Genomic DNA, 18,288 nt, shown 5'->3' with positions numbered 1-18,288 from the left:
GATTCCCATCCACACAAGAAGGACAGGTCTGTTCTGCCCTCTCCTGTGATGGAATGTTGCAAAGCAAGAGATGCCTGAGTTAAAATGAGTATCCCTGAGGTCATGAATTCCCACCTCGCACCTTGAAGACATATGCAGAGTCTCCCATTCAGCCCAGTGAAGAGGACAGGAGTTGCAGCCAGTGTCACTTTAGGTGAGAACTCAGAAGGCAAGAGATTTGCCCTGCTGCACCCAAAGCAGCCAGTGTGTAGTTAAGGCCAGCACTTAAGAAAAGCACGTGGTCAAACGCCAGCGCGGAGAAACCACAGGAAGCACCTCATACTGTGAGGATATGGAGTGTAATTCCCACAGTAAATATCAAAGAAAGAAGCGGCAAGATTCTTGAGGATAATTTCCAGAGTAGGACAGCATACAGGAGGCTTCCAATGAGAACAACTTCTAAAACTTCATGTTTGCTCCAAAGTTTGAACCAGGACCCCTACCACGATTGTCACAGGCCGTTGGCAATGTCACAGAGGTCAAGCAGTAAAGGGGTGGGTCTCTGTATGGAAAGCTCACACCACTCACACCGTAGCTAGTCTTCTCTTTGCGTGTTTGAGGGTACTGGGCTGGGGGGCGGGGACCATGTCAGCATTTAAAACTTGTGCTTATCTTCAAGAATGGCTTAACGTGGAGTGTCGGTTTTGGCATAGGGGGTTTTGCTTGTTAGCTTCACCCTGATCTAAAGCCAAGTCCCCATCTCTCAGAAGAGGTAGCAGGAAAAGGATGCACACATGTACGTAAACCCTGGGTTATGGAGAGCTGCAAGGGGGGAAACCAGCCTCCTTAGCCACAAGCCCTGTGTGCGTTCCATTTGTTTGCTTTCGTTTCAGGACAGTTTCTCCAAATGAAAACCTCTGGCCTCTTCCATCATACAGTCAGAGGGTCTTGTCTGGCGCAGGATTTGTCTGTCAAGGGAGGGTCCGCTCCGAGAGCACATGGGAACGGTGGGATCTGGAGCAAACTCTCTCCAGGAAGCGAGGCGTGTGCAGCGCTGGGTCCCCCACGGGACGGCTCTGCCATCACCATAAAGGACGCAGCCCAACGAGCACTGTAGCTGGAGGTGACACTGAGGAGACACACCTAGTGCCCCTCGGCCCTCTACTTCCCACCTTTGGGAAAGACACCCGCTGCTCCCCAGGCACCGTGGAGTCCTGGCGGTCCACAGACACGCTAGTTAGAACCCAAGGGCGCTGAATTTTTTAAAAGACAGACTCCACCCCCGACTCTGCGAACCCCCCTGGCTGTCTCTGCTGGCAGATGAAGTTTAGGTGCGCGAGGGAAAATAAGCAGAGAGGCCAGCCACTGCCTAGCCATCACGTGATCTTGACCGGTGATTTCTTGCTGGCGCACAGAAGGGACACGTAGGGGACGCCGATGAAGGCCCATCTCTCGCTGGGCCAAAACTTGATGACGGGGCCTTGCTCGGGTATCTCGGAAGCAGCATCAAAGTAGGCGAAGCACACGCAGCCCAGGTAGGCGGCCAGGCAGATGAGGATGTGCCTGCAATGGAGACGTGACGTGGAGGCGTGAGAACCGAGAGGACCTGACGCAGGTCAGACTGTGCTCGGGTTTAGCCCGCCCCTCCCTCCCGCTAACCTGCCTCTCCTGGACGCAAAGACAGGCAGGGGCCTCCTTTAATTAGGAAGGGGTGAGGGTGCCCAACAATCCCTGGAATAGCAGAAGAATGGTAACTCCTGAGCCAACAAAGCCTCTCTTGGAATGTTCTAAAACATTCCAGCTTGATAACAGGAAAAACCTGCAAATGCCTTTGGGGCTCCACAGAGAAGACTGAGGCCGGAGGATTTAAAACAGAGGCACTAATATGATATCGCTTATATGCAGAATCTTAAACAAACAAACAAAAAGAACTCATTCACAAAACAGAAACAGACTCACAGACTTAGAGAACGGAACTTTTGGTTCCCAGGGAGGAAGAGGGGGGGAAAGGATAGATTGGGAGTTGGGATTGACATGTAAATAAACTGATTAATGAATTAATGAATTAAACTAAAAAAAAAACAAAATAAATAAAACAGAGGCACTAAGGAAATAACCGATGAGCACGTGGAACTAGTCCCCCCCACCTTCTAGCTTTAATAATCGGCTGTACATATCTGACACCCTTCATTAGGAATAATTTTATACTGATTCATCTGCTTTTGCACTTTAGTAAGGGAACTCTTTTTTATTACTATTATTAAATTCACTGTGCCTGTAAAAAGTTTTCATATTGATCTTTATCATGCAAGGGACCATTTAAAGGCATGTAATCCTACTTTTGTACCTTATACTGAAACTTAACTCCAGATGAATTAAAGATTTAAAATACATTTAAAGACATATTTAAAGAAAATATTTTTTAGAAACTTTGGTGGGGGAGTCCTTTCTTAGAATGACACAAAGTTCAGAAGCCCTAAAGGGAATGGCTGTGAGAGCCACATGTAATGCATGTCTCTACATTTAAAAACACATGGAATAAAGATGGCTGTAAGAGTACTACCAGTTTGCTTAGTTGAGAACAGTGTCATTTAAGGGGTGTCACAGCCACACTGTAATGCATATAGAAGGGAGAGAAAAAAACAAACCTGAAGGAAAAGGCTGACAGATGTGAGAACATGAAAATTTTAAACCAGCATGGCACAAAATATCATTAACATACTGAAAGATAAATGGGAAACTAGGGGAAAATATTTGCACCATATGACAAAGAATTAAAATCCCTATCTTACAAAGAACCCTAAAGACTAATCATCTCATAGGGTGTCTGGGATTTGCTTTACAATAATCCAGGTGTGGGTGGGTAGTGGGTGAAGGTGGCATGAATGAGATTGGCCTCATGTAGATACTACTGAAGCTAAGTGTTGCCTACCTGGGGGCTCCATGTATTACTCTCTGTACTTTTGAAAATGTTGCAAGTGTGCCCAATAAACGGCATGTAGGTAGTAAACAGTAATGACTGTCTCCTATGTGTCAGGCACTAGGTGCTGGATATAAACTTTTAAAAATGGAAACACTCCACAGGGATGATAAAGAAACTTAAAAGGCACATTTCAAAAGAGGAAAGATACAGTAAATTTACATTTGAAAAGATGCACAACAAAATACTAATTTTTTTAAAAGACATGAAAATAAAAATAAAATCTTTTCAGGTTAACAAAGATTTTTTTTTAAAGTTACTAACATCCAGTATATGTGAAAGTGTATCTTACAGATACACTTTTACTATCTTACAGATTTTAGTAAAAAGTGTTAGTTGATATAATACCTCTGGATTTGGCAACATATTATAATTTAACCTAAGGACACAATTCAGGCATATGAACAAATACAGATGTTCATTACCAATTATTTGTAAAAGTGGCAAGTTAGAAATAACCTAGGGGCTTCCCTGGTGGCGCAGTGGTTGAGAATCTGCCTGCCAATGCAGAGGATGCGGGTTCGAGCCCTGGTCTGGGAAGATCCCACATGCCGCGGAGCAACTGGGCCCGTGAGCCACAACTACTGAGCCTGCGCGTCTGGAGCCTGTGCTCCGCAACAAGAGAGGCCACGATAATGAGAGGCCCGCGCACCGCGATGAAGAATGGCCCCCACTTGCCGCAACTAGAGAAAGCCCTCACACACAAACGAAGACCCAACACAGCCATAAAAAAAAAAAAAAATAAATAAATAAACCCAAAAGTTAAAAAAAAAAAAAAAAAAAGAAAAAGAAATAACCTAAATATCCATTAATAGAGAGGTTGGTTAAATGAATTATAAAGCATCCATATTGTGCGGTATTAACTGGACACAAAAACTGTTGAAGATAATATAAACGCACTGGTAAGGAAAGCTGTCTATGATCTGGTATTTAGTTTAAACAACAAAAGAAGGACCAATATGCATCATGTATAGAATGATGTTATTTTTGTTTTTAAAAGTAGAATTAGAGAACTATGTATATAAAGCACCTGGAAGGATACACTTCAGGCTGTTAACAATTGTTCTCTCTCTTTGGTGGACAGAATTATGAAAGTCTCTCTTTCTATACTTACCTATTGTTTACATTTGTTATAATAAATAAATACGTCACTTTACAACTGGGATGAAAAAATGGTTCAACTTTTTTTTTGTTTTTATTTTGAGGCCACACCACACAGCATGTGCAATCTTAGTTCCCCAACCAGGGATCAAACCTGCGCCCCCTGCAGTGGACGCACAGAGTCTTAACCACTGAACCACAGGGGAAGTCTCAGAAAATGGTTCAACTTTGCGGAAAAAAAAAACCCTCAGAAAGTACACCAAATTTAGAAACAAATTAAGTTGGAATCCAAGTTATTACAGTCTACTTTTTGAATTTTACTTAAATCACTGTGTGATAAGGGAACTTGGATCGATTAAAAACGTACTATATCTTCAGTGAGCTCCTATTTACACAGGTGGATACATTTATCAAAATTTACCAGACTACACAGTTAAAATCTGTGCATTTGATTATCTGTAGATTATAACTCAAATGTACAAGGTGTGTATAAATTCACTAATGTGAGTCGAGGTTGAACCTAAGAAATATCAGGCAATGGATCCTAAGACTGGGAATCCCCAGTGGGAGCTGCTTCCACTTTGTCTTATCTTCTGCGAACAAATCTGGAAGTCCCCGAGTCTTAAACTGAGAGCAGCTTAGGTCTTATGGTAGATAATACACAAGTTCAAACATCCAGGGGAATTCAAGCGAATCCTTTCAAACTGAATAGTCTCAGGCGTCTCGTGATAGAGGTCAAGCTTCTTCTGAATCTGGATCTAACAAATTTTAACAACTCCTTACCACTCGAATTCCTCCCTGGGTGCTCTCAGCTTACAAGGAACATTCTAAAGCAGATTTCCCTTGTTCCTTGATATCTTTTGCAATCAGAAGTCCTGGAGGACGGAGAGGGAAAGATGACGCTGGGTTTGGAGCTGAAGCCATTCCCAGGAAGAAAACCACTGGATTTCCTCCTCAGCTTTCTGAGTACAGGATTTTGCATGCTGTTTTGTAGCTTTCTTTTTCTTAACAGTGTATCCTGAGCCTTCTAAACTGTAGATGCTCCGGTTCCCTATTACTGAGTTCCTAGACTGGTTTGACGTCACCAGGTGGGTGATCCTGAACAATTCACTTTACTTCTCTGGGCTTCTGTCTCCACCTGTCAAATGAATGGGTGAGACTGTCCCTAGGTGATCTGTGAGGCCCAGGCTGGTCACTCAGGCTCAAAAGGTGTGCTTGGTTCCTGTTCAGGACTGTCCTATCCCCACATAACATCTGCCCCAAGCCTTCGCCACCTTCCCCCACCCTGGAGATCTAGCTAGAGCTCAGGTTACAGATTCAAGTTCCAAGCTCCTTTCTGCTTTAATAATGGAGCTAGAGGTGAGAGACCGCAGACATGAAGCACAGACAATTAGGTCTGTTTGTTCTGGCTAAGCCTGCTCCCTGGAGCTGTTTCTGCTTTTTCTATCGCTTCTGAAACGTCTGAGGGTCTACCTGAGGAGAGGAGGCACCCAGGCTCTGCTCTGTCCCCCATGTACACTTGTGCCCCCTGCAGGGAGAACGGAGTGACAGTGAGTGTAGACCCTGCCTGGTGACCACCCACCCCACCACGAGCGGGGCTCACCACACGCAGTGCAGGTAGGGAAAGTGGAAGGATGACAGCAGCTCACAGAAGGCCCGGTCACTGATCCAGCAGAAGAGGGCGAGGGTCCACCAGAGGCCCGAGAAGAGGCCCAGCTTAAAAACACGCACGTTGTCACACCTGCCCGGGGATGTAGAGAACAGCTCGTGTCAGTCCTGGCTCCTCTTACCTTGCTGGCCACTTCTTCTCTGCTTCCTCTTGCCTCCCTGGCCCCCCTTGGCGCCGGGGTTCCCACCCAACGCCCCGTCACACATGCTCATGGATGGAAACACCGTATGTACCCTGATGGCTCATAAAGCCACACTCCTGACCCAGGCCTCTCCTTGACTCCAGACTTACAAACCACATGTCACATCTTGACATGTCCACCCGATGTCCAGTGTTGATCTAAATTTTACATGTCCGCAGCGTACTCCTAAATCCTTCCTTCTGCCCAATGCCCGTTCTTCTCCCAGCCCTCTCGGGAAGAGGTCACTCTGTGCTTTCAGGACCTCAGGCCAAGAATTTTGGAGTCCTTGTTCTCTTTCTCACACACCCCACATCCAATCCATCAGCCCCTCAATATATATCCAAAATCTGACCTCTTTCCATCACGTCCACCTGGGTCCAAGCCACCATCATCTTCTGCCTGAGTTATAGCAACTGCCTCCATCCGCCCCTGCTCCTACAGTCACCTCTCAACACCCTGCCCAAAAGCCCCCGACTGCTTCCCTTCTCCCAGAGGGAAAGCCAAAGTGCTCACGGAGGCCACGAGGCCCCAGTGTGCTGGCTTCTCCTCTGTGCTCCACCCCCTCCTCCATACTCTGCCCCTCACTGCCTCTGCTCATCAAACCCCCCAGGGATCTTTGCCGTTCCTCCAAAATCCTGGGCACATTCCCCCAGGCCTTAGCACTTGCCGTTCCTGCCACCTGGAATGCCGTTCCCAGATACCCACGCGGCTCGCCACCTCCAAGTCTTTGCTCAGATGTCACTCAGGGAGTCCTCTGCTGAGCACTGTTCCTAACCATCGCACCACCTGTTTCTACCCCTAAGTGACCCTCCCTATCATCTTCTTCCCTCCTCTAGTTCTCTCTGTAGCGACTGCAGCCCCTCTGGCATCCTCCGTGTTTTACTTATATATTTAAGACCTAACTCCCACCAGCAGGTAAGCCTCTCACTGCTGCATCTCCAGCCCCTGGGACACAGCCAGGCACATAGGAGACTCACACTATTCCTGAATGTACACTGGAACAAAAGCGTTTCTGAAACAGATCCCAGCAGCTCAAAGGACATTTCAGCTGCCGTTTTCTTTCCTTGTCACCAAATGGCTCGCAAAGTGGGTGACTTCTATTCCTAGGGAGAAATGCCCAGAGGCAGTTGGTGCCTGAGGGTCCTTCGAACCCTCCCTCAGGGTCTCTTTCCCTTAGAGGACTGCTCCCTGGTCAGTCAAGCTCGCTCACTCTCAGGAGTCAGCATCTAACGTAATATCTGCACGCAAGAAGGGGTCATATTTATTTGTTCATATTTATTGAACGAGTAGACGGTGTCAAAAGCCTGACTTGCTGGTACCTTTCCCAGCTGCCTGATAGAAACATGAGTAAAAGCATCAGTGAAAATGGGATGGACAGCAGGCTCAGAGACCCGCTCAAAAAACAAACTGAAAAACCCTGTCGGTAGGAGGGCTAAAGGCACCACTTGAAAAGATTTTTGAAAGAATTAATAGAGCCCCATGACATAAGTAGTGACTACTTTCCAGGTTAGTGACGCAAACAGAGATGAACAATTTCCATTTTCCCTCTTCTCTTCAGCACTCTCCTCTGAACGGCTCACCCTTGGACCTGCCGCCCCTCTCCCAGAGCCCTGTCCCCTCACTCCGCCCATTTTTCTCCACCTCTGCAGGTCTCAGCTTCAAGGGCACTTTCTCAAACAGACTTTCTCTGACAGCCCAAGCACCATCGAACTCCCCCATCACATCCTCTCCTGGGGCCCTGCCATCTTCCCTCATAACATGCATCACAAGCTGAGATTGTGTATTTGTTTAAGTGTTTGTTAATACCTAGTATCCGCCTAGACTGTAAGACCAATGAGAGCAGGAACTAGGCCTAGTCTTCTACCAATGTATATCCAGCATCTAGCAACAGTGCCTGGTCCAGAATAGGCACGTAAAAATAAGGCTTGCTCCATGAACAGATAAAACTGTCCTTCACTTCTTTATTTTAACTGCCTCCTAGTGATCTGATCAGAACATTTTTTTAGATTTAAAAAAAAAAGCAAAAACAGTAACAATATTGATTGGGTACCAAATTCTCAGAATCCACACCAGGCACTGTACAAGGCAAAATAAGCAGGCCTGGGCTTCCCTGGTGGCACAGTGGTTAAGAATCTGCCTGCCAATGCAGGAGACATGGGTTCGAGCCCTGTTCCGGGAAGATCCCACATGCCACGGAGCAACTAAGCCCGTGCACCACAACTACTGAGCCTGCACTCGAGGGCCCATGAGCCACAACTACTGAAGCCCGCACGCCTAGAGCCCGTGCTTTGTAGCAAGAGAAGCCACCGCAATGAGAAGCCTGCGCACCACAATGAAGAGTAGCCCCCATTCGCGGCAACCAGAGAAAAGCCCGCATGCAGCAACGAGGACCCAACGCAGCCAAAAATAAAATAAATAAATTTATTTTAAAAATAAATAAACAGGGCTCTTGCCATGTTAAAAGGTAAAATGAAAACTAACAAAAACAAGCATCAACAAATACATAGACAGTTAGCCTGGTATAAGGGGAGCTATGTAAGCTCAATTTAACTAAACCTAGGAAATCTGGCTTAAGGGCCACACCAGCACAGAGAGCTGCAGATGCAGTGTACGTGGCAAGAGAGGCTGAAAGGCAGGTGGTCACGGAAGAGGCGGAGCGGGGCTGACACTTGTGAAGCACGGAGGGAAAGCAAAGCCCTGCAGAGTCAGGGACTCAGGGCACCTGGTACTGACCCTTTCTCTGCTTCTAGAGACACAGTCCTGCTGTACACCACTAACAAGGGCTATGTGAACTTGAGGCTTGTCCAAACCTGCGCTTCATCAGGTTTTATCCCACTTTTCAGGGCTTATATCACAATGTCAATGTGAGGTTAAACGGGAAAAGCAGGACACAAGTCATATATATACACACATATATATCAGGACCCTATTTTAGGATAGAAAAACTGAGAGGATGGCTGTCGTTTCTTCTCTTCTTGACCCTTTGTTGTGTTCTCAAAGTTTTCCTTAACAATAAATTCACTCTTATAATCAGAAAAAGTCTATTTCAAAATATTCTCAACACAGCTGAGTCACTTGGTGATGTGACAACACAAATGTCAGTCAATGTCAGGTCATGACCCCCAGTCATAAGAAAATTTTGTTTCCTCCTGGTCTGAGAGAAGGTTTACTAAGGACAATGAACGTATGAAAAGACTAGAAACAAGCTCTAGGAATGAGGTTCATGAGAAATGGAAAGCTAAAAAACAGCCCCTCCCCTACCTGTTCTGAGCAGAGGGAGGTGGGATGAGGAACATTTAGCTGAGACATGACAGATCATTGCTGATGACAAGCAGGGAACATTCTGGAAGGACACGACAAGAGTGACAGGGCATCTTCTTGCTGGGGATGTTATCAAAGCAGGCCAACAAGCATCTTCTCTTTCCCCTCCGGGACTTGAGTGGGAAGTGTGACACAGCAGTGTACGGGGTCCTCGTCCCTGCCCACGTGGAGTTACGTCAAGCAGAGGAGACAGACATTGAGCAAAACAACAGCACAAATACTTTTTAAATTATAACCAAGATGGGGGCCATAAAGGAGAAATTTGGGGCGCTGTGAGAGCATATAAACGGTTGAGCCAAAACCTGAAGGATGAGCAGAAGTGAACGAAGCAAGAGGGTCAGAAAGAAGGGACAGCATGAACCCAGACCTGGAGCTGGGAGGAGCCAGGCCCCCTTGGGGACACGGAAGGCCAGAATGGCTGGAGGACAGAATGTAAGGGGAGCTTCGTGGGGGAGAGATCCACAGGCAGGGGCCATGTGGAGGATTTTGAACTTTAACCTAATTGTGATGCCAACCAATAGAAAAATAATGGTGATCAGATGAGCTGATCGGGGAAGGAAGAGGAAGCCAGACTTCCGGCTTGAGCAAATGCGTAAATGGTGCTCTAATTTACTGAGGTTGGAAATATTAAGAGAGCCAGAACTGGAAAGGGAGATCAGGAATCTGGGTTTGGATGAGTTGGATTTGAGATGCCTGTGACATGTGGAGTTGGAGAGGTCAGGCAGGCAGCTAGATACACAGTGGTGGAGTAGAAGGAAGGACTGGGTTAGAGCCATTTGCATAGGTACAGGAATTAAAGCCATGGAGTAGACGAGAGGTTGTAGGGGGAAGTATAGTGGGAGAAAAGCAGAGAGGTGAGGGTGTACCTTATGGGGTTCCTACATGGACAGGTGCATAGAAAAGAAGGAGCTTACATGAGGGGCTTGAGAGGACCTGCCGCAGAGCTGGTAGAAACTCAGGAGGGCGTGGTGTCATAGGAATCACGGGAAAGAATGTTCCAAGGATGAGGGGGTGAATTGTGCAGAGAGCTGAGATTCAGGAGGACAGAAAAATGACCATTGGATGTACAACCAAGAGGGTTTGGGTACTGAAGTGGGGACAGAAGCCAGATTGGAGTGGCTTGAAGACTAAATGAGAGGTGATGGATGGAGACAACTTTTATTTATTTATTTGTGTGTGTGTGGCCATGCCACACGGCTTACAGGTTCTTAGTTCCTCGAACAGGGATTGAACCCGGGCCACAGCCGTGAAAGCTCCGCGTCCTAACCACTGGACCAGCCAGGGAATTCCCTGGAGACAACTTTTAAATAAGTGTGGCTGCGACAGACAAGAGAGAGAAAGGGTGATGGCTGGAGACAGATGTGACTGAGTCCAGGTTTGGGTGTTAGAGAAGATGGGGGAGACTCAAACACGGCTGCAGGCTAACGGGATGGATCCTTTGGAGAGGGAGGAATGACACAGTAGACAACTTACAGGGGTAAACTAAGCATAGGAGAAGAGGGAATAATCAAGGGGTAGAAAGGCTGACCTTAGATGGAAGGGGGGATACTTCCCATGATGCGGCAATTTGCTAATGTCGTGATGAAGACCAATTAGCAGTAGTGATGACTAGCTTTTCAGCGGCCAAGATTTTAAGTATGGAACAGAAATTATTTCCTCTGTAGTTACTTTCAAAGATTGGAGTATGAAAGAAAGATATGTTTCCCTGCTTAAAGATCACAGTTGTGAAGCAGAATTTAAACCTTAAAATCATTTGCCCTAACCACTTGTCTTTCATTTGCTCTTGTTTAGGTAATATCAATTTAAAAGTTTCCCTTTCCTTAGTTATTTTTTAACAAAATTATAGGCTAAAACAGATGATTAGACTCAGGAGTTAAAATGACAACTAGATTGCAATGAATTCTCAAGAAACACAGCTGAGTGCAGAACATTCTATTGACTTCAGGCCTCATAGCAGGCAGAATCACTGGGCTGACTGTTACAAATCCATTCAGATGTCTTTATCGGCAATTTATTGGGTGGGCCAAAAAGTGCCTTCAGTTTTTAAGTAAAAATAAAAGACACATTTTTCATTTTCACCAAGAACTTTACTGAACGTATTCACCCTTTTGTTCCACTACCTTCTGCCATTTTTCAGGCAACTTCATAATTCCACTTTCGCAAAATGTTTTATCTTTTTGAGCACCTGTTCCAGGTGCCTTTTACAGTCTTCCAGGGAATTGAAATTTTTTCCAGTAAGAGAATTTTGTAAAGACCAAAATAAATGGAAATCTAAATAGACATTTCTCCAAAGAAAACATACAGATGGCCAAAAAGCACATGAAAAGATGCTCAACATCACTAATTAACAAAAAAAATGCAAATCAGAACTACAATGAGGTATCACCTGACACCAGTCAGAATGGTCATGATCAGAAAGTCTACAAACAATAAATGCTGGAGAGGGCGTGGAGAAAAGGGAACCCTCTTGCACTCTTGGTGGGAATGTAAATTGATATAGCCACTATGGAGAACAGTATGGAGGTTCCTTAAAAAACTAAAAATAGAACTATCATGTGACGCAGCAATCCCAGTACTGGGCATATACCCAGAGAAAACCATAATTCAAAAAGAGTCATGTACCATAATGTTCATTGCAGCTCTATTTACAAGAGCCAGGACATGGAAGCAACCTAAGTGTCCATCGACAGAGGAATGGATAAAGAAGATGTGGCACATATATACAATGGAATATTACTCAGCCAAAACTTTTTATCTTTTTGAGCAAAGAACTGATCCAGATGCCTTTTACAGTCTTCCAGGGAACTGAAATTTCTTCTGTTAGGAGAATTTTGTGAAGACCGAAATAAATGGAAATCTGAAGGTGCAATGTCTGGTGAATACGACGGATGAATCAGAACTTCCCAGCCACGCTGTAACAGTTTTTGACTGGTCATCAAAGAAACATGCAGTCTTGCGTTATCCTGATGGAAGATTATGCGTTTTCTGTTGACTAATTCCAGATGCTTTTCGCCGAGTGCTGCTTTCAGTTGGTCTAACTGGGAGCAGTACCTGTTGGAATTAATCGTTTGGTTTTCCAGAAGGAGCTCATAATACGGGACTCCCTTCCAATCCCACCATATACACGACATCACCTTCTTTGCATGAAGGTGTGGTTGGTGGTGGTTCATTTTGCTTGCCCCACGATCTCTTCCGTTCCACATTATTGTACAGCATCCACTTATCATTGCCCGTCACAATTTGTTTTTAAAATAGAAGGTTTTCATTACGTTTAAGCAGAGAATCGCATGCAGAAATATGGTCAAGAAGGTTTTTCTCGCTTAACTTATGTGGAACCCAAACATCAAAGCCATGAACATAATCAAGCTGGTGCAAATGATTTTCAACGCTTGATTTGGATATTTTGAGTATGTCGGCCATCTCCCGCATGGTATAACGCTGACTGTTCTCAATTAACGTCTCGATTTGATCGCTATCAACTTCACCTGGTGTACCCGACCGGGGACCATCATCCAGCGAGAAATCTCCAGCACGAAACTTCACAAACGCTTTTGACATGTTTGATCAGTCACAGCACCTTCTCCATACACTGCACAAATCTTTTTTTTGCATTTTGGTTGCATTTTTACCTTTCTTGAAATAATAAAGCAGAGTAAGCCAAAAATGTTGCTTTTTTTCTTCCATCTTCAATATTAAAATGGCTACAAAAATTCACCGATTTTAATAAATCTTTTTTTTAATTTATGTTTGGCTGCGTTGGGTCTTGGCTGCTGTGCACGGGCTTTCTCTAGTTGCGGCGTGCAGGGACTACTCTTCATTGCGGTGCGTGGGCTTCTCATTGCAGTGGCTTCTCTTGTTGCAGAGCACGGGCTCTAGGCGCGCGGGCTTCAGTAGTTGTGGCTCGTGGGCTCTAGAGCGCAGGCTCAGTAGTTGTGGCGCACGGGCTTAGTTGCTCCGCGGCATATGGGATCTTCCCGGACCAGGGCTCAAATCCGCGTCCCCTGCGTTGGCAGGCAGATTCTTAACCACTGCGCCACCAGAGAAGTCCCGATAAGTGTTTTTTTTAAATGCACGCTAATATGACAGCTCTCACATACAATCTAACAAAATTGTTTTGAATGAAGTTAAAGACAACTAAGTACTATTAGAGCCACCTTATGGAAAAAACCGAACGAAACTTTTGGCCAACCCAATAATTGTTTTCCAAAGAGCTTTAAGATCTCTTAGTGTTCTGAAATGGGTCTCTTACTTCCCAGGTCCGTGAAGGCTACTCAAAGCCGACAAGACAAGACAAGACAGGACAGAGTCCTTCCACTGCCAGCCAGCAAGTTTAAATACCTCTTCAACCACCTTTGACCCTGCCTGGTATTACTGATAATCAAAACAACACCCAGAGGCAAAGCAATGGAAGGAAATATATACATGTCTCCACTCAAAACAAAGACTGACAGAAAGCTGATAACACATTACACAGAGAAACTCTCACTAAGGTGGATAAATATAAGACTTCAATTAAGAGCATCTATGTCCATGACCATGAGTCATGAATTAAAATGGACGTCTACAAGTGAGTGCAGAGAAAAAGAAGCATTTTCAAAGAGTATTACAATAAGGGCAGTGGTTGAGTTGTGTTTTAATTGGGGCTGAATAAGACAGTCATAAACACACAAGAGCTAAACTAAAATGTTTCTGGATATCAACCTGAACTCTGCACATACAACTTCCCACAAGAAAATGCTTATGCAAACAGCCAAGGCTTTACCTGATAGACTGTAAGAAACTAAGCCTCAGAGAAAGTAGCAGTGCTGCTTTGTATATAGACATTCATTTCTTTTTCCTTCTGTGTGTAAATGCAATAGCCTCTCTAGGACTTTGCTTTTCTCCTTATTCTTGTCACATGAGCACATCTATTCTCCTTTCTACAGAATTAACTCTAGGCAGCTTGGTCTAGGCACTCACCAGGTCCTTGAGATGTTCCTCCTAAGCTAGTTTCAAATCATTGGGATGCATTGCACACACTGCTCCCCTCTTTCTGGAAATGAGATCATTAACATTTTGAACCAAACCAGGCAACTTGATGCTAATCCAAAAGTCAGGAACTACTCTTTGTGAGGAGTAACTCCTCTTCCACATTCAAGGGCAGTAAAAGAACCAGGAGCTGGTTTGCTCCTACCCCAGGGACAGCCTCAGGGCCAGGCAGGAAGACCTGCACCCACCTCCTTAGCTCAGCAATGAGCAGCGCCGTGCAAGGAACCCCCAGGGTCATCAGAGAGATGTTGTTGATGGCAGGCTTGACAAACGCCAGGCACGTTGTAACTGCAGACAGGACGCAGACCACCGCCTTGAACCTGCCCCTACATGGGTGAAAGCAAACCAAATCCATTAGCAAAGGAGGTCGTGTTGGTTTGTTCAATGCTGGCAAAGTACGGGCACTGCTGATGGGAGTGCAAGCTCAAAAGACATTCCGCACTAAGTACCAGGAACCTAAAAACCATTCTCGCGCACTGGCTCGGTTATTCTAGGAATTTATCCTTAGGAAACAGTAAGAAATTTTCAAAATATTTAGCCATGAAAATGGTCAAATTAAAATCAACCTAAATCCCTAAGGGTGAGATATGAATACTTGATTTTTTTTTAGTGGCATTTCTCTGTATTTTTTTTTCAGATGTTTTACAGCATGATTGGGCAAACTCTCTCTGTAAAGGGTCAGATAGCAAATATTTTAGGTTTTGCAGGTCACAGGGTCTCTGCCTCAGCTACTCAACTCTGCCACTGTGGACAGCAAGTAAGTAAATGGGCATGGCTATGCACCAATAAAACTTGATTTGCAAAAACAGGCAAGGGGCCCATCTGGATGAAGAACATAGTCTGCCAACCCCTGTTCTACAAGGTGAACATGTATGACTTTTATAAGAAAAACAGAGACCATTTACAAACCATAAAACTTCCTAGATTAAAAGAAAAAAAATGCCCTATGTGTCTAGCACACAAAAGTCTAAAATTCTAGTGCCTATATTTACTGACAATCCAGTCTAGTATGCATTGGAATTTTGTGTTAGGTTTTCGACGTGACAAGTCTTAGAAAAATAATCAATACCATCCTTACACCCTTCAGTGAAGGTGCTTTCGGTAGCAAGAGCTAGAAGTGGCGACGTGACCCTGGACATGCTCCTTCTTCTCTCCCTGGGACTCCGTTTCCTTATCTATAAATTTCCTGTCTAGTCTGGACTAGATGATCGCAAAGGCCATATCCATGACTGAAATTTAGGGGCACATGATTTTCCTGAAGCTTCTGTCATTCCTCATTAGCACAATTTACTTTGGCCAAGAGCCCTGGAAAGGGTCACAGTTAGGAAGCTAATCTGAATGAAATTCCATTATAAAGAAATCAAAGTGCATTGAAACCTTCAAAATACAAATGGATCTCTTCAAGAGGAACACCACTTATCATCAAGGCACAGGAAATCATTGATCAAGCTGCCAACTTTCGGACTGGAATGAACATGATTTGTAGCCCTGAACTTCAACCAGAGGGAAAATATACGTATATGGGAAGGGATCCAGGCAGCAAATCCTCAGGAGAACGGTGTTCTTTTCCTGGCCTTGGCCGGCATCCTTCAGCTACCGGATAAAGGTCTGCGGCTCAGCCTGAGGACGGCAGCGTGACACGGCCCCAGCCCCAAGCATGCGCATGGCCCTTGGGGACCCATGGTAGCTCTGTTACTGGGTTTGAGGTTCTGTGACACGTCAAGGCTTTTTTGCCTTTTAGACTGCATAAATACATAATCAGATACTTCCAAATTGTATCATCTCTCTGTATCCAATGGTTTAGGACTCAGGCACAGGACACGGAGAGCAACATTGAGACCCACTATGTTCACATTCTGCCTCCATCACTTAGCAGCGCTGGGGTCTTTGGCAGGTCACTAAAACTCCCCAGGCTTCAGGTGTTCCGTGTGGAAATCAAGACACCTGCCCCATGGTGTTCTTACAAGCATTAAGGCACTCAACACAGAGCCTGGTACATGGTGTGTGCTAAGAAAATCCATTATTTCTGTTACCATGACCATCGTTTGAGAAGAAATGTTATTTTAAATAACATCATTGTTGATAATATCACACGCAGGGAAAAAGCTGACTGAGCTGGTGCTGCAATCAGCAAAGGCTCTATATAGTTCTGCAGAAGAGATCAAAGGCAACAAGCTTGACAAAACATGCTTTCTCTAAGGGTAATGTGGGCAGACACCTCCCTACCACTCCCCAGAGGGTGTGCAGGAATGCACTTCTGGAAGGCAGCTTAACCAGTGAGGACATCGTGTGAACGCACGATTCTGCAACCAGCATAAGTCAACAGAGATCACCAGCCGACCCCACAGTCACCAGAGGCCATGGGGACAGAGAGAGCTAGAAATATCCAGGAAGCAAGGGGCCCCCATCAGGTGTTTTCTAAACAACCCCTACTGTGGCCTCTGTTCCTGTTTTCAACTTTCCAGCCCATTATGGGCTCAAGCTGAACACGAGGTCAGGGAACCCTTAGCACCCCTTCTTCCTGTATTCCCCAAACTAAAATCTAGCAACCCAATACCATCATCATAATATTATTATAATAATGCTGTTACTGTTCTTATCATTAGCTACCCTTTAAAGCAATGGTTTTCAGCCCTATCAGGCCCTGAGCTCCTTTTTTATATCAAATGTTTGGTAATGCCCCCTTTACTCTTCTGAAGTGAAATGGAATTTATGGATGATCAAACCTCCCATCACTGGGGCCACCAAAAACATGTCCTTAAACTTCCCAGATGGCCTGCATGGGATAGAAATGTCCCTGGCTAAGATCCACTGCTTTAAACTCCCCTTTAAGGCTAAAATATAACCTATTTAGAACAAGCCCCTGATACTCACAGGACTCCAGCATTTGGTCCTGGAAGGTCCACCCCTGCCATTTCCTAAGGAACTGATACAGCCCAGAGAGTCTGAGATGGAGGCCCCAGGTTATTCAGGCAGAGGGCGAGCAGGACAGGCAAACCTCAGCCTGCAACCTTGCTATTCAGGATTCAAAAAATGAACTGGATCATAAAGTGAGGGCTGTCCCTACATTTTGTAGACGCAACATCATAAAAACCAAGATAAATTCTTTAGAAAATGGATACAATTAGCCTACAAAAGTTCTTTTTCTCAAAACAAAAATGTCAAATTATTAATAACCATCAACAGCTGAGTGTATATCCTGACAATTCTTCAGACATTCCAGGCAAGATGAAAGACAGCCCTTTTTTAAAAAAATCCCACTAATTACTTCTATTTACATATGAACTTTGATAATTTCCCTGCTGTTCTAGATATCTTTATCTTCAAAACTCTTATCTGTATTAGCCATTCATAAAAACTTCTAGCATTTAGTGAGTCTTTACTGTGTAAGAGACACTATATTATACACTTGATATGATTTTCCCGTATATTTCTAACCCCTAAGGTAGATACTTTTACTATCTCCACTTTACAGATGAGCAAAATGAGGCATCAGAGCTTAAAAAAAAAAAAGCTGGATTGTTATTGAAATCCGTATTTGTCTGATCCAAAGTCACTTAGCCAACACATTCTCCCCTCTCTTCTCTAGAAATCTCACACTGGAACCACTCCTAATAGGTTTTTAGAAATATTCCAGCAAAGTCTAGATCACTGAAAAGAAAAAGGTGGGGCTGAGGGGAGACAAATGTTAACTATCGTGTAAGTTCAGGCAGTTAAAACACACACTCCCCAGTCTCCAGAATTCCTGGTTTTGACCCGAAATCTTTGGTCTGGCCTGCCATTCCACTGCAGAGCTATCACCTGTCCCCGCATCATGGGTAGTGAAGCCCACACAGAGGGGTTTGGCCTTCTGGCCTGCTTGCTCTCCCCACCACTGGCAAATTGAAGGCCAACAAATAGAGCTGAAATCCTTATTTACAGTGAGCTACCTTTCCTATAACGTGCACCTTTTCTTTCTTTGCTCGTTAAAATTAGCAATGTTCATTCTCTCCTTCAATTGGTATGCATATCTCAGAAATGCTGGGCAGA

At 44.8% G+C, this 18,288-nt stretch overlaps 1 protein-coding gene across 1 annotated transcript in view; it reads right to left on the bottom strand.

Annotated features, from left to right (window-relative positions):
• Positions 1-1,216: 1,216 nt before the first annotated feature.
• Positions 1,217-18,288, bottom strand: part of ACER2 (alkaline ceramidase 2) — a 29,272-nt gene continuing 12,200 nt past the window's right edge. Inside the window, exons 4-6 of the mRNA XM_068552892.1 lie at positions 14,448-14,585; positions 5,664-5,801; positions 1,217-1,542 (exon numbers count right to left, since the gene is read on the bottom strand). Of these exons, the coding sequence (XP_068408993.1) occupies positions 1,356-1,542; positions 5,664-5,801; positions 14,448-14,585 (463 nt within the window). The 3' untranslated portion in view covers positions 1,217-1,355. The remainder of the gene's footprint in view (positions 1,543-5,663; positions 5,802-14,447; positions 14,586-18,288) is intronic.

This window comes from Eschrichtius robustus, chromosome 10 (assembly GCF_028021215.1).
Source record: "Eschrichtius robustus isolate mEscRob2 chromosome 10, mEscRob2.pri, whole genome shotgun sequence".
Classification (NCBI taxonomy): Eukaryota; Metazoa; Chordata; class Mammalia; order Artiodactyla; family Eschrichtiidae; genus Eschrichtius; species Eschrichtius robustus.
Note: the sequence above shows the minus strand (reverse complement) of the source record. Positions and strands in the feature narration are given on the sequence as shown.